A 21,379-nucleotide genomic window follows, 5' to 3' on the forward strand; every position below is an offset into this window, starting at 1 on the left:
GGCAGCTCACCCACCCACTAACCTCTCGACAAGTGAGACAGCGCCCCAGCCTTCCTTGCTTGTATGAATCTGTGAATGTTTCCCAGAAAGAAATAGTAACTTCTCCTTTTTCTGGCAGAGGCCCCTGATGAAACTCCCTGAAAACAGGCCTCTCCCTCCCCTTCTAGCTGGCCTCACACATGCTAATGCAAATGAGTCCTGACCCAGCCAGGGGTCTGTGGGAAGGCTGCCAGGAGCTTTAGAACAAACATGCAAAGAATGTTATTTCATTTCTGGCATCCTGGGGAAAGAGGAACAGAGAGAGGGAAGTTGGGCAGTAAGGGGGGCTGGGGGTAGGGGTGGAGGGAGAGAGAGAATGAACATGAATGCTTACTGCAATAAGAATGAAGCAAATGAAAAAAAGGGAAGACATTAATATGAATAAAGAGCCTACTAGGTGCCAGCAATTGACCTATAGAGTACATTTTTTTTCGAAATTTCACACACACATTTTAAGTAGAATTCGTTACTCCCACTCTCTGGATGTAGGAAAAGGCTTGGTCTCAAAAGTTAGGCATTTTTTCAAAGGTTACACAAATGTGAAATGGTAGTCAGGATCTGAATCTAGATTTTAAAATTTCAGATTCCATGGTATTTCTTCTCGATGAAGCTGGCTTATTGGTTGTCTTTTGATAGATTCCCAAAGAAAACTGAATACAACAACCCCACATCCTATGACTCTCTTCATCCACTTTCTCCTCTTTATTCTGCTCTGCCATCGTTCTAGTTCCAGATTCATTATCTCTTACCAGGGCTATAATAACAGGTCCCTAAGCCTCCGGGCTCCAACCCACACTCCACCAAGATCCTTCTAAAACCCAAATTCGGCTTTCTTACTGCTGCTCGGGACGAATTAATGGTTCCTCAGTCTGTATAACAAGGCCTTGCAAACTCTGCTTCTCCAACATCATAGACCATATATCTCAACTATCCTGAACTTTCTGCTGCTCCCTAATGTGTACCTTCAACTTCCCACCTCCTGGTCTTTATTTCAGCCGTTGCCTCTGCCTGCAATGCAGTGACTTCCCGAATTCTAAATGGTCAACGCTGTCCATTATTTCAGACACAGCCCAAATGCACCTCCTCCAAGGTACACCGGCTGCTCAAAACTCACATGCCTTCATTGTGGGGCAGATCACCCTCTACCCCAGGATAAGTAGCTGCTCATCCCCAACACTGGGCAAAGCTCTTTTAATTTGAGACACACAATTTCAAATTTCAGCGCACTACCGCCTATGTGAAGAGTAAACTCTGGAGCCAGATATCTCGTGTTAGACATATGTTTCTGCCTTTTACTGATTAGGTGAGCTTGAGTAAGCCATTTAGACTTTCTGTCTTTGTTTCTTTGTATATAAAATGGGGATACTATAGTATGTGCCTTAGAGGGTACCATATTGTGAAGGTTTAAAGAGTTAGTGGACATAAAAGACTTAACACAATACATGGCAGGCAGTAATTGATAAATGGCCAATGGTGATTGTGATTGGCGGGCAGGGGTCATGTCATTGCCATGTCCTTGGCGAACAGCTGCAGATGTTTACATGAAGGACCGACTCCATCCGTTCAACCTGTAATACCTGTTACTGACCTTTGGTATTTGCTGAATTGTGTACGTACTAGATGCCAGGCCGTGTGTTAGAGGTTCAGATTCCTAAACCATGGTTTCTAAAATCTCTTCTACTCTTGGATCACTGACAATTTGCTATGATCATGCGAACTGTATTGAGGATGGGCTAAGGAACAGTAGAAGAAAAAAAAGAATACGGGAAGGCATCTCTCGTTGCGTCCGATGTTTGGGGAAAACAATCACAAATTTGCCACATTTCATGTTCAAAGGACTCCTGGGAGAAGCTCCGAGAGAACAGAGCAATGTGAGCAGTTTCTCAGTGGGCAGGACAGTTACCCACATACACGTCCCCTTCCTGGTCCTCCCTGATGAAGACCTACTAAAGAACCATCTTACACGCACTTGCTATTGAACACCTACTTACTGCCCGCTGGACATGCTAAGCCTGGGAGCTTTGCATATGTTAATTACTCTATATTTGTTTCACAACAAAAGGCTAGGAGGTAGAAAGACTTTCACCTTCCAGATGAGAAGATGGAGACCCAGGGAAAATAAGTAGCTCATAGACCCAGAGAGTGTCTGAAATTTGAATTGACCCTATGACAATCTGACTCAAGACCCCAGACTCTTAGCCTCTCAGACCCTCCAGAGGATCAGGGGCACCTGTGTGCTCGGACCTAGGACGTGAGAGCAGCAGGTGAGGCATAGTGGAGTCGAGAGCCCTGGTTGGTCCAGCCCAGCTCTGACACTGGTTCTCTGAGTGACCGAGGGCAGGCCCTGTGCCCTCCCTGAACTTCAGTTCCTCCTATAAAGAGAGAAGGTTTGGGTCACTGATATCTGAAGCCTCAAGCTCTATTAAGCTATGATGCAAATATGAAAGCAGAACGGGGTTGTTAGCACATGGGGGAGTCTGTCCTTGGGGGAAAGGAGAACAGAGCAGGGAAAAAAACAAGAAGAAATGACAGAAACCTGGATTCTCTCTGGCCTCTGAGTTTCTACACATCATTCATGGTGACCCCCTGCAGTCTGCTAACACCTTTCCAGGGATGACCTCAAGACTATTAACATCAACAGCCTCCTTCACAGATGGAGGTGGGAGTCAGGGTGGGGGGGGGGATGGGGTGGGGGGGGATGGGGTGGGCGGGCAGCCCTCAGCAGGCAGGGATAGACCCACAGCTAAGACAATGGAGCAGGGAAAAGTTAGGAGGCTTGGCCTCTAGCTGGGTCCATTCCTAGCTTCAGGAGTTCCTAGAGTCCTAGAACAGCAGCAAGGAAAGGGGTTTCTCCTTCCAATCCCCTCGCTGTAATAAGGAAAAAACTGAACTTCAGAAAGAGGAAGCCCTTTGTCCAAGACCCCTGGTGGGTGGGCAGCAAAGCTGGGCACAGAGCCTAGTATGGCCTGTGACCCCCACCCCGGGACCCTCTCCTCATGCTGAGCTATCTCTGTTCTTTCTTCCTAATAAGGTGACCCTAAGGAAAAAGGTGAGGGTCGGAGCCTACCCGTAAGAGCCCTGTCTTGGATGTTAGGACCTCTATGTGTTACTCCTGGCTCTGCCTCCACTGTGAAGTCTCTGGATCTATCGGGACTTCGGCCTCCTTGTCTATACACTGAGAGAATGGATCCAGATTAGAGATTCTAAATTAATGCCCCAGGCTAACTGTGAACTACAAAATTGATTTATGTGACCAGTTTTAAATTGGTTGCCAGAAAGTACTAATTAGGAGATTTCACTTCAACACCTAGATTTGAGGCTTAGAAGATTTTTCAACGCTGGGTCTATCTTCGCCCATATTACAGATTAGCTGGAGCTAAGTATTCTCCGCTCCGTTTCTAGCTGAGCACCGTCTCACTGCTCCCTATTTTCAAGCATCTCCATGTTGTCCCATTGCTGCCACTGGCAAGTTCCTCCTTACAAAGCCCAGCTGACAGTTTGCCCCATGTCCCCCAGCGTACATGAGACATATGGTAGATACCCCCAAAATACATCTTTTTCCTGAGTACTCTGCAGTGCAGTCAGTTCTTAGGAACAGGAAAAGGTGCTTCCGGATGTTTCCAGAACTGCGCTGAGCCCATGCTTCTCCACTTTGTTCCAGCATGTGCCCCACTCACTGTGCCTTTTGCTGAGTCCCCAAATGTGTGAGGATCCCACACTCCCTCTCTACCTGCAGCAGATGGCTTCCCTGACTCTCAGCTCAACCCAGCCTAATCTCCACACCACAGAACACAGGTTCCCATATGGACTGCTCCTCCTCAAAAGCCTTTCCTGGCTCCCCACTGCCTGCGGGATGAAGTCCTGCATCCGGCATTCAAGGCCCAGCTCTCCCACGTGGCCTCAGCTCCCATCCCTCCACACTCCCCAAGTTCACATGAGCAGTCTGTGCCCTGTCCCTCTGGAACCCTGGCTGGCGTCCCATTCCTGGATGAAATCCTGACGCAGTTTGAGGAAAGAAACAGCCTGCCTGAGAGTCCCCAGCAGGTTTTAGGAGCCTCACTGTCTGTCGGCTGAAAAACAGGGTTATTTTTCCTCTACGAGTCTCTTTTGGCTTGGGACACACGGCTGTGTTTGCTTCTGGCTTGTGGACAGCTCTTCCCCTCTGTGGGGCCCCAACTGTGCACTTTGGAGAGGTCAGCCTGACCTGATGCTAGATGGAATTGAGTCTTAAGTCACTAGGCTGCCCCCCTTACCTCCCACCCCCTTGACCAACAGGACAGGGCACCACAGCCACGGAAAGTTCACATTCCACCCAGGGTTTGGAGACATTAGAGGCCCCTGGCCCTGCTGAGCTTTGGGACCCTTGGCCACACCCAGAGTTAGCCTAAGTCCCTTTTACTGAGGCTGGGTGTGCGGGCGGTGTGGGGGAGGGAAAATGTACAGGATGATGGAAGAAGAGAAGTCCTGGACGGAATGACACAGAGACAGTGATGAGAAAAGGACACAAGAGACAGATGCAGAGACAGCAAGTAGAAGAGAAATACACACAGAGACGCAAAGAGATGGAGATAGACACGGGAATTCAGAGTGACGCTGAGAGAGAGGCAGCATCCACTCCACGACAGGACAGAGAGAGGACAAGGGAAGAAAGAGGGGGGGGAAAGAAAAGAGCCAGACAGAAACAATTTTCAAAAATGAACAAAAGGGGAAAGGAAAGGGGAGATGTTGAAAAAATGGGAGGAAATGCAGGATGAGAGGAAGGAAGGGAGGGAGGGAGGGAGGGGGGAGGGAGGGAGGGAGGGGGGAGGGAGGGAGGGAGGGAGGGAGGGAGGGAGGGAGGGAGGGAGCAAGAGAAGGAGGGAGGATTGAAGAGAAAAAAAAAAAAAAGGACTAAGAAAGTTTCACAATGGGAATAAAAAGCAGTCAAGAGCAGAACAGGAATTGTCAGGCCGAGCCTGGCTCCGTTCCCTGGTGTGTCCTGGATCAACCTTGGGCCTCAGCCTCAGCTCGCATTGGTCTAGAGGCTGCAGCCCAGGGCCCCGGTCAGCATGGAAGGCTTCCTCTGTGCACATCTCCTTTCTCCCAGGAGCTGCAAGTCCCCGCAGAAGATGGTCTGCTCATATTGGGGACTTGTCACAGGAGGCCCACTAAACAGATTGGGTCACTGAGACTGAAAGAAGGGGAGACATATGGAGCCCTAAACTGAATGGAGCGCTCCTTACCCAAGTCACACTCTTCTCTCTCCAATTTCTGGCTTCTATCACCTCTTGAGACGCAAAGCCTCTGAATCATGAAACGGCCCTTCAGGATGGTCCCATTCAATCCCTCTTCTAACAGAGGCCTCCAAGGTGGAAACTCCTTGCCCAAGGACACATAGCTGCTTAAGGCGAGAGGAAGGCTAAGCCTCAGGCCTCTCGCCTCCCATTATCTGGGCAGCCACTTTTCAAACGCGGCCCTGGAGGGCTCCTGTTTCCAGTAAATTCTGTGCTGATTCTTGGCATGAAGAGAGGAAATGAAGAGGGTAGGGTAGGAATGTAAATAAAGGGAAACTTTGGGATTTCATCTAATATGTAATTACAGTACCCATGGCGGTGGCCCTGGCTGTCTCTGCAATGTGCTGCCCAGGCTGTGCCCGGGCAGGGGTGGTGTCCTGGAGCTGGTGAGGAACCCAGCAATGCTCTGTCCAAGACTCCTAGCCCCCTGGGCGTTTGGAATAGTGTCTTTGAGCTAGGAGCCGGGATTTGTTTGCAGAAACACATGGCAGTCTGGAGACGCTGGGAAACAATTCAGCAGATGAGAGCTGGGGATTCCGGGCATCTCAAAAATGCACTGGAAATGCATCCCTAGAAGGAGCAGGGGTCCTTGTACAGACTCAGGGTTCAACTGTTTGTGTGGCACTTGCCAGGACTGCGGGAGCAGGGCAAACTTTGGAGTTCAGTGGCAGCCATGTAGCTTTTGGTGTCAGGACTGCAAATCTGTTTTCCATATTGTTTCCAACTCATCTGGGCATGGATCTTTGCACAACAGATCCTGTTAAATGGCTTCTATCCCCTGACCCCATCATTTCTACATGTTCACTTTTTCTCATAATCTAATGTGGTCACGTCAAGTTCAGGCTCTTAAAATAAATTGTCTCAGTTCAAATATTGGCTTCTCCACTGACCAACTTTGAGGCTCTGGTCAGTCATCTCACCTCTCTGTGTCTTAGTAGCCTACTCTGCTGAAAAATGATAGTAACTGCCTTAGAGAGCTGCTTTGAGGATTGAATTAGGTAAGATTTATGAGAGAGAGAGAGAGAGAGAGAGAGAGAGAGAGAGAGAGAGAGAGAGAGAGAGGCAAATGTAGATATGGGGATAGGGTACTAGACCGCAGCGTGGCACACAGTGGCAGCCCCCTGAATATACGGTGAGGAAGTGAGTTAGAGGTGTGAGGGAGGGAAAGGGAGAAGTCAGTGTCTCCCGATTTCTGCACTGACTTGGAAATGTGTTCAAATCATTCAACAACTATTTACTGGATTCTTCATTGGCATTAGGCACTATTCTAGGTCCCGGGGATATAAGATAAAGAAGGCAGACACAGATCCTGCTCTATACAGCTGACAGTCTGGTGAGAAAAGACAGACAACTAACAAGTAGACAGATACTACATCAATGCAGCTTTAGTAAGCACCGTGGCTGGCTCTCTCTGTCTCTCTCTGTCTCTGTCTCTGTCTCTGTCTCTCTCTCTCTCTCTTTGTGTGTGGGGGGGTGTGGCAGGAGACAATGTGGTCAGAGAGGTCCTCTCTAAGGAGACGACATTTAATCATGGACATGAAGGAGAGTAAGGAACCAGTCATGGGAAGAGCCAGGAGAAGGCCATTCTGGGGAAAGGCAACAGTAGAAGCAAAGACCTTGAGGAAGGAACAGACTGGTACATTTCTAGCAAGTGTGCCTGGGGAGTGATGAGAAAAGGGGCCAGTGTCAGAGGGGAGGGCTTTGGACTGGTGTGGACACAATGGTGGCAACCCCAAGCGCAGCCGCTCAAGTCAAGTATAATATGTCATCACAGAGAGTCCAGCCGTGCTTACTCCTCCCCCCCCCATTCATTAAGTACTGACAGTGACTGAGACACTATCTTGTGCTCCTTCCCCATGAGCTTATGAAGTAGGGCCTACTACAATTCCATTTTACAGATGAAAACACTGAGACTCAGAGAGGTTAAGGAATTTGTCCAAGGCCACAGAGTGGGTAGGTGCTGGAACCGACTGCTGATCTCTAAGGCCTAACTCAGGCTGTGTATGTGTGACAGCGGGTGGGGACAGGCTTGTGGATTCAAATACGTCTATTGCCCTTCCGGTGGCTGCTCTTTGACAGAGTGATCGCAATGCGCCTTCATGTGCACGTGACCTAATGAAAAATTAAAAGCCCTTTCTCATGAACTCTCCAGCTTAATCTCTGCAACAACTTAGGGAGGTATAATTAATGATCTCCGTTTTGCGGATGAGATTCATTAGCTCCATTTTACAGATAAGAAAGATGAGGTGCGAAGTACCTTCTCAGGGGGCGGCAGGTTGCACCCTGGGTCTTCCCATCCCCAGGGTTTTTTCCATTGAAAACAGGGTTGCTGGCAGTGAGAAGGCCCTCTGCTACTCACGCCCTCACCAGGTACTTCGGACAACTCCACATGTGTTAGCGGACAGGACAGGGGCAGTACATAGGGTGAGGGGAGGGGCAGGTAGGTGTTAGAGTCAACATGGGTATGAACCTCAGCTCTACCTCTTCTTGTCATGTGCCTTTGGGCCAAATGTTTACTCCTTGAAGCCCCAGTTTTCTCATCGATCAAATGGGAGATGATGATGATGATGATGATACCAAACCCACAGGGCTATGGTGAGGCTTTGATGAGATAGCACATGAAACCTCCTTCACAAATTTCCTGGCACGTAGTGACTGCTCAATAAACGAGTGCTCTCAGAACCACCATTATCCAGGAAGTATTGGAGGCACAGAGACTCGAGACCGTGGTGTGCAGTCTGCGTTCCCATCCCTGTGTGCAAGTCTCAGAGTTTAACCTTTCCATTTCACAGATGAGGACATAGAGGCCAGAGGAAGGGAGGGCCTGGCCCCAGGTCGCATTGGGAGCACGCGTGGAAGTTGCTGTCTGCCTCCTGACCTCAGGCTCTTCCTTCGCAATGCCTTCCCTTCTCCAGGGCCCTGCTGTTTCTTTTGCTGCTCTCCTCCAACGTCACCCACCCCTGCTGAAAAGGAGCGTTCCTCCTGAACCTCTGGTCCCACCACGGGTGTTGGCACATGGTTGCGGTACCCAGGCTCCCTTGGCATTCCTTTCATAGAGCCGAGGCCAGGGAGGTGAGGGTGGGCCTGGGGCAAGTCTCTGAATGTGTGGGAATGAGCCCCCCACCCCAGGAATCAGGCCTGGCCTCTGCTGCGTGTTTGCTCAGGACCCTTTGGCAGTCATCCACGAGGAGAAAAAGGCAAGGCAGCCAACACAAGACAGAGGCTAATTACCTTGGGTAATAGGAAATCGGGGAGTGGCAAAAGAAGGGTGTCTCGGCCTGTGGCCAGGCAAGGGCAGGGGCCATGGATGCCCAGCCTGGTCTGACCTCTGTGCCCTAAGGGGAGATTCCCGTGCAGGGTCACCCTCAGATTCCAACAACCCAAGGGTGCAGGAGCTGGCTACACTGTCAGACCTTCTGCGGACCCTCTCCCTTTGCTGCTCTTTGTTTGTTTTCATTCAAAAGCCAAACAAAGGAAACAAACAAGGAAATTCAATTTAAACAGGGGCCGTGTCTGATGTTTCTGTTTTGTTACACCAGGGTGAGCTTAGGACAGAAAATCTGCCTTGACTTTCACTCCTCCAATTGGTCTCAGCCCTGTGGTACTGTGCAAAAGTACATGGATGGAGGGGCGGCAACAGCAAGTTGCCTTTCTAGGTGTGGGGGCCACAAGGAGTTGGGATGGAGGGGGACAGATCTAGAGAGAGAGAAAGAGAGCCAGAGCGAGCGAGCGAGCAAACCTCAAAGAAATAGGACAGAGACACTGAGACACACACACAGAAACATAAATGAAGAGAACGACAAAGGCAAAGGAGGAATGATTGGGGGCATGACAGATAGACCCAAACAGCAAGCTATGCGAAAAACAGTTACACAGAGAGGGAATAAAAGGCAAGGAGAGATGGACAGCCATGCAGAGGCACAGGAGGGCAAAACACAAGTGAGAGAGGTAGAAAAGTTGGAAAGGCTGGGTGGACCTCGGGAGGAGAAGAGACAGAATGGAAAGAAATCCTGTGGCAGAAGTATGCATTCCCAGAATGCTCAAGCTGGGGTCAGTCTAAAGCCCCTTCACTTTGAAGATGCTGAAATTGCAGAACAAGGACAAGATGCGAATATGTAGCCTGAGGTCCCACAGGCAGAAGTGGCAGTAGTGGGATATGAGCCCAGATGTCCTGCCTGAGAGACGGGTCCTCCATGCCTGTGCCCTCCATCATTCCATCTTGTCCTCTCCCAGCATGCATGAGGAGTTTGGTGCCAACTGTGCTTAATTACAACTCAGGGGTCTGGACCCATGCTTTCATTTCATCCCATTTCTCCCCAAAAGCTCCCAGATGGTCATTCTCTCTGGGGCTAGTGGGACTCCAACCTGCCCCAAAGGGAACAGCTCCCCAGGATTGTCCTTGGAAGAGACTAGCGACTGAGTCAAGGAAAATGAAGGAGGAAGAAAGTAACTAACATTTCCTGCAGGCCTCCTAGAGGCCAGGCATTTTGAGACATCCTGTTTGTGGAGTTTCTCACTTAATGCTCTTCCTGACAGCCCTCTGACACAGGAACCCATTACCAGGCCCTTTTCCCCCAGGAAGATACTGTTGCAGAGCAGTGAGAAATGACTTTCCCCAGGGCAGGTTATGAGCACGGGGCAGAATCGGGATTTGCCCCCCAGCTCAGCTTGTCCTCCAAGCCTGTGCTCTTTCCACTGTCACAAACAACCTTTTTGGCTCAAGAGGAATAAAACTAATTTTGGTAAGGAACAAGCAAGCAGAAAATGAGAAACCCCAAGAACTGACACGGGAACTATTTTAAAACTCGAGACCAAGTCGGTCAGACTTGATGGGAGGAGAGCCGCCAGTGGGATAAGAGACCGGTCCAAACAATATCCTGGCTCCTTGTCAGAACGGCCCAGATCCCAGGGCCATTAACACAATCAAGTTCAACAATAAAATAAAGAAGAGTTCAGAGTTAGGGATGACAAATGTGTGACAAGTACATTTTCAGGACAGAAGAAGAAAACCTCTTCTAGTTCTCGAAGTGGGAAGCGAATTAGGGGGTGTCAGGCAGTGAGGAAAAGAACAGGCGAGGGAAAATGTTTATCACTTTGAAAAGATGGCAGTTGACTTGTCAGCTCTCGGTGTTAACTGCTTTTGGGTACCATAAAGCATTTCCCTGCTTTCTACATAACGGTGGTATAGGATTCCAGCCTGGCTAACACTGATTCGCCACAATGTCACCCAAGGGCGACTACCGGTGTCTCTGGATAAGGAACCACCTACCAGGGCTCTGTCCCTCTCTGTGAAATGCTCTCTCTCCCAGCAGCTGGAGAATGGAGGAGGAGGGAGTTGACATTAATTATCACCACAACGAGGGCAATAGTGATAATGGTTAACACCACGTATGCTCCTATTGGCAGCTCAGCGCCAGGTGGAGAGCTTTTGTGCATTATCTCATGAAAACCTCTTGGAGTCCCAGGGAGCGGGACGTTGTGTCACCTACATTCTCACAGAGGACGGAATGGGGGCTCAGAAGGTTGAGAAGCTCACTCAGCGTCACATGGCTGACCAAGTACAGGACAGAGATCTGAACCTGGGTCTGTCTGTCTCTAGCCTATGCCTTTTAACAAGGGACCGAGGAACTAGAAACCAGCCATCCGGAAATCATTCAAAAACGCTGCTTTCTTCACATAATCGTAGTTTTTAGAGTTGGAGAGGGCCTTACAGCTCTTAATCTAGTCACATACTTGTATCTCATAGATGCAGTGACCCTAAAGCCCAAGGGATTGGTGTCAGTTCTTACTCATTAAGAAGCTACCGAGTCATGCTCCCTAGTTCCGGACCACAGTTGTCATTTAAACCCGGAGCAAATGCAACCTCTGGGAAGTTTGCCTGATGTCCCACTGGAAGAGACCTGCTAGTCTACTGTACCTTGGGGATTCCCTGACTAGAACTCTCACTGTCCCCAATGACTTTTGGCCATTCTGCAGAAAACAAGACTTGAGCCCCAACATCTAGGAGACAGTGGCAGATCGGAGTCAGAAAGCCCGATTTCCAGCTTACAATGATTTTCCGAACTTTAGTGCATAACGTGTTGGTTGTTACCGATGAGCCTGAATATGTCAAGAGTGCAAAAGAGCACCAGGGTTTTTAGAAAAGTCATGGCCTTCCAGAGGGAGTGGGGGTGGGATGTGTTTAGAGGTAAGGGAGAGTCACAGATTGCGGAGGGACTAATATTTATTGAGCACATGCTTAGATACTTTCCTAGGGTGTTTCTTATTCAATTCTCATGCAACTCTGAAACCTAGGTTTTATTATTTCTGTTTGACGAAGGTTCGTAGACGTACAGTGACTTACCTAAGGTCACATAACCTAAAATGCCACCGCCAGATTCGCATCCACGGTCTGTGGCCTTTCATACCACCGTTAGGTCATAAGTGATCTGAGGCTAACAACTTTGTCTTAGCCACATGTGTCCTTGCGTTCCCTAGCACACTACCAGGAAACAGGACACTCTCAGAATGTGTCTGCTAAGTAAATGAGTAATAAATGAGTATGTAAAATGCAAATGAATGAAAGAATGGATGGGTACATACGTGAATGAATGATGGAGTACAAAATGGAGGAATAGCTAGATGGATGAATGGGATGAGTGGGTGGGTGGATGGATGGATGGACGGAAGAAAGAGAGGGATGGACAGAGGGATGGATGATTGATTGGGTAGATGGATATGCGAATGAATTGTTGAGTGAGTGGATAAAGGAAAAAATGAATGAGCTAAATAACTGTAATAATTGTGGTAATAATGCTGACTTTATTACCAACGGCAGCTTTCTGGTTGGTAAGATAGGTGTTCTATAGTTTCATAATTAGGGTACATGAAGAGAACTAGTCTCTAGAACTCTATGTTATCGCTTAGGATGGCTGCCTCCAGATGTGGCAACACTCATTGAGATGGAAAACTAAAGAAAAATCAGTGCCTTTTTCCTCTGAGATTGACAGATGAGTCTTAGAATGACTTCCTTTTGCATCTCCAGAAGTTTGGATGCAATGGCACTAATGTACTCTATGAAAGCGTGATAATGGTGCTATTTTTAAGGGACTGTCTACACCTGGTACTAAACTAATTATACGTATATCTACTATGTATATGTGTATATGTATGTATGTGCATATATACATATGCATAGCATGTATATATTCATCAGAGGTGATATCATGCAATTGAGACAAGAACACAAAGCAGGGGCTCCTGTCACAGCCCTCCTTGCTAACTTGCCATTTTCCTTCTCTGGGCTACAGATTCTTCATCAGTAGGAGGAATGGTTTTGAGTTCCTGGCCTCCCTGGGCCCTTCAGCACTAACCATGTATGACTCTGAGACTCACTGTGGCCACACTTGTCCAGTGGACACTTCTAAACCTTAGCATCTCAAAGTGCACACACAGGCTGGTCTACAAAACATTGGGTTAGCTTGGACAGATCATTCATGCCTTGCCTCCTCCCAGGCTGAAAACCGTCCTGTCTGCTTCACAATCCCCACGCACCCAGCATGTCTTACTTGTAGAGACCGTCGGGCTCCAGACACTTGAAGATCACTGAGTAGATACTGACTTCAGGGACCTCTCCATGGCTTCGCCCAGCTGCTACACAAGACGTGCCCAGGCCAGAGAGTAAGTCATCGGCAAAACTCAGGAATTCTCCTGGAAGGAGACAAAGAAAGATGAGGTTTCCAGCTCAGGTTTTGGTGAGCAGACTTTCCTGCTATTGTCCAAACCCATCAAATGTTGGTATATCATTATCCGGAGGATTAGCAGACAGAATAAGCACAAGATATGACAATGACACAGGTTAGTAGATAGCTACAAAGTCTGACAATTAAGTTCGCGAACTTGTTGCAATGCGGTTGCGAACCTTTTTTTGATATCAGAGGGACTATTCATTATGCATTTGTACCAACTGGACAAACAGTTCACCAAGTTTACTATTTGGAAGTGCTGAAAGGCTGTGTGAAAAAGACAACCTGAACTTTTCGCCAACAGTTCATGCCTCTTGCATCACAATGCACCAGCTCACACAGCACTGTCTGTGAAGGAGTTTTTAGTCAGTAAACAAATACCTGTATTGGAATACCCTGCCTACTCACCTGATCTGACCCCCAATGATTTCTTTCTTTACCTGAAGATAAAGGAAATACTGAAAAGAAGACATTTTGATGACATTCAGGACATCAAGCGTAATAGTAATACAACAACAGCTCTGATGACCATTCCAGAAAAAGAGTTCCAAAATTGCTTTGAAGCGTGGACTAGGCACTGGCATTGGTGCATATCTTCCCAAGGGGAGTAGTTCGAAGGTGACCATAGTGATATTCAGCAATGAGGTATGTTGCACTTTTTCTAGGATGAGTTTGCGAACGTAATTGTCCGACCTCTTTAAATTTATGCCAGAATTTTCTCAATTGTAAAGGGGGTGTACCAATACCTACCTTTATAAACTTGTAGCAAGATTCAATTGAGGCAAACTATTGTGTAATAAAAATGCATGAAAAGGCAACGGCGGGGGGGACAGTGCTTTCTGTCTAGAGTAAGTATTCTGATCTCTCACTGCCACTGACTTCCTCTTAACTGTTTAAGCATGTCCCTTCCTTCTTGATTGGAATTGCATTTCCATTTCTGGTGTAAGGAAGAAATTGGACTAAGAATGTAAAGGAGGTTTCATGTCACATGGTCACTCTTATGCACCAGCACTAGATTTATGGAGTGTTATATTGAGATGGACAGAAGCCTGGTCTAGCTAAGGAGGTAAGAATTCCATGATTGATCAGTGACGAAGGGCATGAGACAGAAAGGGACAGTGGAAGAACAAGGTCCCGGACTTCACGATTTCTGTATCACCTCGCCATCAGATTTTAGAAAGCAGCTGACATTTACTAGAAATAGAAGTAATGAAGAAGACCAGGTGAAGACTAGAAAGAATGACGGAACCTTTGGAATCGATCCTGAGATCCTGCCCTTAGCTCTGTTAAAATGTTGCCGTACAGCGTTGGCCAACTAAATTCCATGTCTGAGCCTTAGTTGTTTTTCCCTCTGTAAAGTGGAGGTGCTAGAATCACTATTAGGGTTTTGGAAAAAAATAAAAATAAAAACATAGATGTGCATGACGATTAAGTTATGAGGACAGGCACGGCAGCGCTATTTAAACGAGCAAGAATTTAGAAACAAAATGTCCAACGATGTAAAAACAGCAATATCAATTATAGTTCAATGATGCAATGGAATATTTTATAGCCATTAAAAATAATATTGTGGAATCATATGAAGTTATATGAAAGGATATTCATGACATATTACGTTTAGAAACAGGTTACACTATTACAGAGGAATCTAATTTGGGGTGGAAATTTTACATGTGCATCTATTTGGAAAGGGAAGGAAAAAAATATAGCCAATGCATAATAGCAGCTTTGTCTGGAAAGTGAAATAATGGTACTTTTTCTCTCTTATTTTTGCTTATCTCTATTTTTAAAAGTTATCTACAATAACACATATTGCTTTTGTAACAAGGAAAAAAAAATCAATAAAAATTACTTAAAAATAGATAAAGTAAATGAGCCAGACTAAATGGCCTCTGAGTTCCCTTCCAATTCTAAAATTGGATGATTTAGGAGCAAAACAGGCATGTGAGGTATTTTATACCACACAGTATGAAATGCTATGAGGCCTCCCAACTGTTGGTTTCTTGTTCTCTGTAATGCCTGCACTTGCTTATATTCTCAGTAATGAACAAGAGGAGGATGTCCATTCAACTCTGTCTTCTCTACTTGGGCTTAGGACAATCCAATAAAATGGAACAGTCATGAACAGCAATGCTGACCAAGAGTCTGAGACCCAGAGAAGCTGTGTGGCACTTCTCTCCCAGGGACCTCGTGGGCAGAATATGCAGATGGCTTCCTATCAGTCTTTCAAAGAGAAGTGCATTCTTCACTCACAAGTGAATCATGTAACACTTATCTAACTGATTGTCTGGATGGCCCTGGGACCCGGGTGAACAATCATTCTGTAACGTACTGGTCTCTGTGGTCCAATACGACAGATCTGATGAGCAGTATTTTTGTTTCCCGCTTTTTAGAAAGACAACATGCAGTTCATAGCCTTGATATGTAGATACCACAGTGAATGTCTGGATCAGGCTGTCAAGGGATCGAGCTGTCAGCTGCTACTGCCAGACAGACTTGGGACTGATTCCGATTTCCACCCTTTATTGCAAATCCCTTAACCTGTCAAAGTCTCAGTTTTCCTTTCTGTAACAAGGGGGCAATAACACTTTTATGAGTTTGGAGTCTAGAAAGAAAAGCTGAGTCTAGGAAGAAATCCTTTGTCTAGAACCAGAGCTTTGGCTAGAAAAGCAAGAGGTAAATGCAACTCGTTTTCATTATAGATTGTGGCATCCCCTATTTCTTCTGTAGGCTTCTTTCTCGACAAAATAAAAAACCAACGATGTGTCTCTTCCAATAGGTACCAAAGCAGAGCAATGTATGGGATGAAAAATGGGGGAAAAAAAAAAAAAAAAAAAAGAGGAGAAAACATGAGATTATTCACTGAATGGAGTGAGGGCTTTGTTTTTCTTGGTTTCTCAGGATTCCAAGTCTGGCTGCTTCCATTTGTTTTCTTTGAGCTTGGATCCATGTCTGTCTGCTTTTCAATTTGTTTCCAGATAGCCATTGAAAGAGTTGGCCCTACATAAGGGAATTCAGGATGCTTGTGGCCTCTATTACTTAACTGTCTTCAAGCCAAAAGATGGTTGACATTCATTTTCAAACGGCCATAGCTTTCCAGACATTTCCATGCATTTTAGAATAATTTAGACCATGGACAAAAGCCCCATAAATACCAGCACACAGTTAGTTGTAAGGTTTATAGGTTTAGTTCACGTGAAGAAACTGGATAATACAGAGTAGATAACTAATCAAATCAAGGACATATAAGGATATTTAGGGCCCAATTCTATTTGGGACTATCTATAAGTAAGAAACTTCAAATTAAAAGAATTTAAAGGCACGGAACTGACTTTTAGTACCAACCTTTCTTTTCTCTATTTAATCCTCACAGTACACAACCCCAATGAGTTAAATTTTGGTATCTCTGTTGGACAGCTGAGGTTAAGTGCACAGACTTAGGAAGGGACAGAGCTGAGATTTGAACCCATATCCTCCTATCTCTGGAGACTTACCTTTTCTTTTATACTATGCTGCCTCCTAGAGAAAGTTTAAAAAATGATAGTGCTAGAAAGAGAGCTTTCTCAATTCTGTTCAATTTGTGATTGAATTCCTGCCACTCCCTTAGCTCTGTGGGTTTGAGGAATGAAACGACAAAAGAAATGTTCTCTGACCTTCTATAGCTTGTAATCTGACAACAGGAAGGGTTGTTAAATATAAAAATAGACCCATAAAGTAAATTGTAATACTGCTTTTCTTGTCACTCTCTTCCAGGTGGTTTAAATGCAACCTAGGTGGAGGCAGGTGAATGAAGCAACCCCTCACTCTCCTTGCTCACCTAGTGTGTCTGTGTGTATATAGGGTGGGGAGGGGATAAGAAAGGCCTGGGGGCTTCCCAATGCACAAATGCAAATCAATGCAATTCAACACGTGTATTGTGGTTCCAGAATATAAGATGTCCCACATCTGGCAGGAGTACAATTGAATGAACAGTAATAGGATGCAGTGGTTAAGAGGCTGGACTCTGAATTTGCACTGCCTAGGATTGAATCCTGGTACCCTCTCACTGCCAGCTTGCCTTGGGCAGGTTCTATTTTCTCATATGTGAAATGGGTATAATAATAGCATCTAACTTACAGTGTTGTTGTGAATATCATATGAAAGGCTGCATATATTGTTTACACGCCAATTAGCCCAATGTCTGTCATACACTAATAGCTCAAAAATATATCAACGGCCATTATTATTTATGTTATTATTGTTGTCATAACTGAGGAGAGAGACAAGGACCCTTAAAGATGATTTCTTATCCAACATGTTCCTTTTCCAGGTGACAAAACGGAAGCCCAGAGAAGGAAAGATGCATGCCCAAAGCCATACATAGAGCAGGAGGTAGCCTTGGAACAAAAACTTATCTCTTAACTCCCACAGCCTATGAGATAATTCATATCATTCAACCCATGAGATTATATTGCTGAGAATCGAAGAGCTTCCAAAGTTGCCCCACAAGCCCTTGTTCCTCTTCAGTTTCTGACCAACGTTATTCAACATGCATTTGAGCTGTATTTCCTGGGCAGGTACTATGTGCCAGGCACCGTCCTAGGCACTCGGTTCTACCTGGCTCTCTTATTAAACACGGAATCTCTGAGAAAGATGGAAAGCCCAGGAGAGACAGACGGAGTTTAATAGGTTTCCAGCCCGTAATATAGTCTAACAGTGGCTTGCAAATTAGAAAGCTAGAACTCCAGGGGGGTAAGAAGGAATGACAAATGTGGCAGGGGATAAGTCTGTCTCCTCTATCCCCACACTGACCTTCAGCCAGATCAACTCCACTTTGATCTCTTTTATATACTGATGGTCCATGTTTTATTTAGGTTGGGGAAAAAACTGTTTTCAAAAGCTTGGCTTAAAAGTTTTATGGCTCAAAATGTTTGAATCCTAAAACCCTGCCACATTCCCTGATAGAAACACAGAGGTTTCGGAATGTTGCAGCCCCATTCAAGGCTTTGCAGCCACTCTGGGGCAGAGTGCATCACACTGCAAGTCTGCATCTGACATCCCTGTGCCTTAAACTAGGATACTCTTCCTAGGCTGCCATTGTCCCCTCCTCCCTGGGACATTGCTATGGCAGAACCCTCTGCTGCCGCCTCACCGTGCCTGTCCAAGACTCTAACATTCTTTTTCTGTTTTTCTTTCCTTGAAAACAGATAGGGAGTTGGGAGTCGCTGTACAGGAATGTGCCTGTTCCCCATTACGGCTCTTCTGGGGCTGTAATCCGAGTGGGCTCGGGCCAGACCCCCACACATTTCTTTATCCACTCAGACCCGAGCCTTGCTCTCATTACAATCCACAGAAAAGGTCAATCATGATTCTGCTGAAGCTTCAGAACCAACCCCACCAAGCACAGAGCAGCTTTTCTAAAGGCCCCACCTCCTACCTCAGTTCTCTCTCTCCTGCTCCGTCCATCACCGTTCATCACCCCCTCAATCCTCTTCCTCCTCTTTCCCTCTCCCGCTCTCGCTCCCTTCACCCTCTCCCTGCGGATTGAGGTCACAGTCAAAGCTGGCCACAAGAGCAAATTGAAAACAGGTTGGGAGAAAAACAGCAAAGAAATTCCAAAATGGAAGGGGCGGGAGCAGTGAGTTATTTAGCCCAGGTGGGGAGAAAGGTCCCGAGCTCAGGACTCCACACTCTTTTCAGGAAACACCAAGGGGAATTAGAAGCCACTCTGGGCTGGCCTCTGTTTAACCTGCACACACTCCTTGCTGGGGTGCCCAGGGAGAAGCAGGGCTCTGCATCTCCGCACCTTTCCTTTACTTGGGCAAGTGGAGACATTCATTCAGAGAACTTGTCAGTGACAAAATGCGTCTTGGAGGGCCTCACACCTATCAGCTACTGTGGATTCATTTCTTCCAAAACAAGATGCTATTGTAAATGGAGAGTGATGGTGCTCGCCGTTAGCCTAACGGTTGTGCGAGGTGGTGGGAAGAGAGTGGGTTTGAGGGGTACAAGAGACCTGGTTTTGAAGCCAGGCTACATCATTTCATGAACTATGTTATCTAGGGATGGGTGATTACACTCTCAGAGACTGTGTCTTCATCTGGAAAATGAATGGTCCTCAGAGAATCGGGCAAGGAAGAAATAGAATAATGTATACAATATACCTGCCACATGGATGGTTTGTGAACGTTACTGCCCCGGCACACCTGCCACCTCTCCCCTGTCAGGTCTTCTCAGTTTGTTTCATAAATTTGTAGTGGTCAAACTCAGCTGCTTTTATTATGTGACAATTAACTCCTAGAACCTTCCCTTTTTTTTTTTGCAAAAGGAAGTCATTTTTAAAAGGAAGGAAGGAAGGAAGGAAGGAAGGAAGGAAGGAAGGAAGGAAGGAAGGAAGGAAGGAAGGAGGGAAAAGGAAGAAAGGAAGAAAGGGAGAAGGGAGGAAGGAGAGAGTGAAAGGAAATGTTTATTTAGTTCTTATTATGTGGCATCAACACTGCTTGACAATTTTACTTATACTGTCTTCATTAAACATTCAAAACAACCCTGTCTTGATTAATATTCAATACAACCTAATGAATTAGGTTAATTGAGCTTTTACAAATGAGGAAATAGGTTCAGGGAAAGTTAAACAATTTCCCTAACAAAATCCCCTAGAAACAGTAAAGGCTAGAACCAGGATTTGAGATTCAAAGTCTGTGTTTTTCCTGCTACGCATTGACCTACAGACTGTGAGATTCTGTCAGCAGTAGCTGTGTTTTGGTCACCTCTGTGGCGCCAGCACCCAGCATAAGACTGGCCACACAGATATTTGTGGAATTCTGTGAAACTGAACTTCAGTGCTTTAAGCCTGACCCGCCCTCATCTCACTAACACGAGCACCTGGCATGAGGACTCTGCCTGAGAAGAGCCAGCCTGCCTCCTGTGTGACCTCTTTGGGGAGAGCACTGGACTCCCGTGGGACAGGAGAGAAGGGACCGTCAGGACAAAAGTCCTCCAAAAACAATGATGGTGGTCTAGCAAATATCCACGTAGAGCTCCTATGTGCCAGGCATTGTATGAAGGGACTTCAGGCTCATCCTCACGGCAGTCCCGGGTAGACATCTGTTGGTTTGACTTCCTCTAAACCCATGCATCCTTCTACTAATAGCGCCCCAGGGTTCCACGGGGGAACCATCTCTCCTCCAATTGTAGTCCATCTAATTGAGGTGACACGCAGCCCTCCTCCCTCCTCCAGAGACGGACATGTGATCAGTGCTCTGATGTTCCATGTCAAGAGGCCACACAGAGATGAACAAGTGACCCAGGCTCAATCAGACGAACTCCCGGGAAACAGACCAAGTCCTGATGACATCACTTGAAGCATTAAATCAATTGTATCTGAACCATTAAGAGATAAACCCTTGGATATTTCAAATATATGTGTCAATATTTTTCCTTTTCTGCCCAGACTAGTTTCCATTTGTTTTCTGTTACTTGCAGCCAGGAGGCCTACGAGATACAAATCCTATGAGGTCTATTTTAGGATTACCATTTTATACATTAAAAAAAAAAATGTTCACAGGTCTTACGCAAGTTGCTCAAGGTCACACTCCATTTAAATAACAAGACTGGCTTCAAATCCAGAGCTGTCAGGCTCCAAACTCTGAGCGCTTCCTATCATAAAATACCACCCATGACAAGGGACACCAAGAGTCTCTTACTGAACAAAAATCACCGAGTACTTCCAGTGTCATGCTTCCTATGGCCCCATCTTCTGACCTCACTTCTGACCACATCGCCCCTGCACCCTTCCTCACTTGTCCTCTTCAGCCATGTTGGCAGCCTTCCTTCTTCTCTAATAGGCCAAGCACATTCCTACCCCAGGGTCTCCACGCCTGGAGAGCTTCTCCCCTACTTTGGCATGGCTCACTCCCTTTCCTTATCTGGATCACGGCTTAAACGTCATTTCCGCAGAAGGCCACCTCCAGCGCCTCAATCTAATCTCATCACTCGGTTCCTTTCCTCTACTCTCCTTCTTTTCATTAAGCTTACCTTGTTTTCTCATATACTGATGAATTTCGATATTGTCTGTATCTCCCACTGTAAGCCCCTTGAGAAAGGGACTTCGCCCATTCACCATGGCGCCTGCACATTGCAGGTCCTCCATAAATATGTGTCTAGGGAGTTCATGGATCTGCTGTGTACTGTAAACGGAGCTGATGGTTGGGAACAGCATGAAGAAGAATGTCTTCGTCTGCGTTCCTTGGAAAGCAGCGCCTAAGAGAAGGGCTTAGGTGCAGGTGCTTTATTTGGGAGGTGATTGTAAGAAGCAGTCCTGGGGAAAGGGAAGAATGAGGCAGAGACGAGGACACATCAATATAG

At 46.4% G+C, this 21,379-nt stretch overlaps 1 protein-coding gene across 4 annotated transcripts in view; it reads right to left on the reverse strand.

Moving 5' to 3' along the window:
* Positions 1 to 21,379, reverse strand: part of ASTN2 (astrotactin 2) — an 839,920-nt gene that overhangs the window by 44,343 nt on the left and 774,198 nt on the right. For all 4 annotated transcript variants that reach the window (XM_074330925.1, XM_074330926.1, XM_019731189.2 and 1 more), the window contains one exon: positions 12,860 to 13,001. In XM_074330925.1, the coding sequence (XP_074187026.1) occupies positions 12,860 to 13,001 (142 nt within the window). The remainder of the gene's footprint in view (positions 1 to 12,859; positions 13,002 to 21,379) is intronic.

Source organism: Rhinolophus sinicus, linkage group LG04 (genome assembly GCF_036562045.2).
Source record: "Rhinolophus sinicus isolate RSC01 linkage group LG04, ASM3656204v1, whole genome shotgun sequence".
In the NCBI taxonomy this organism is placed as follows: Eukaryota; Metazoa; Chordata; class Mammalia; order Chiroptera; family Rhinolophidae; genus Rhinolophus; species Rhinolophus sinicus.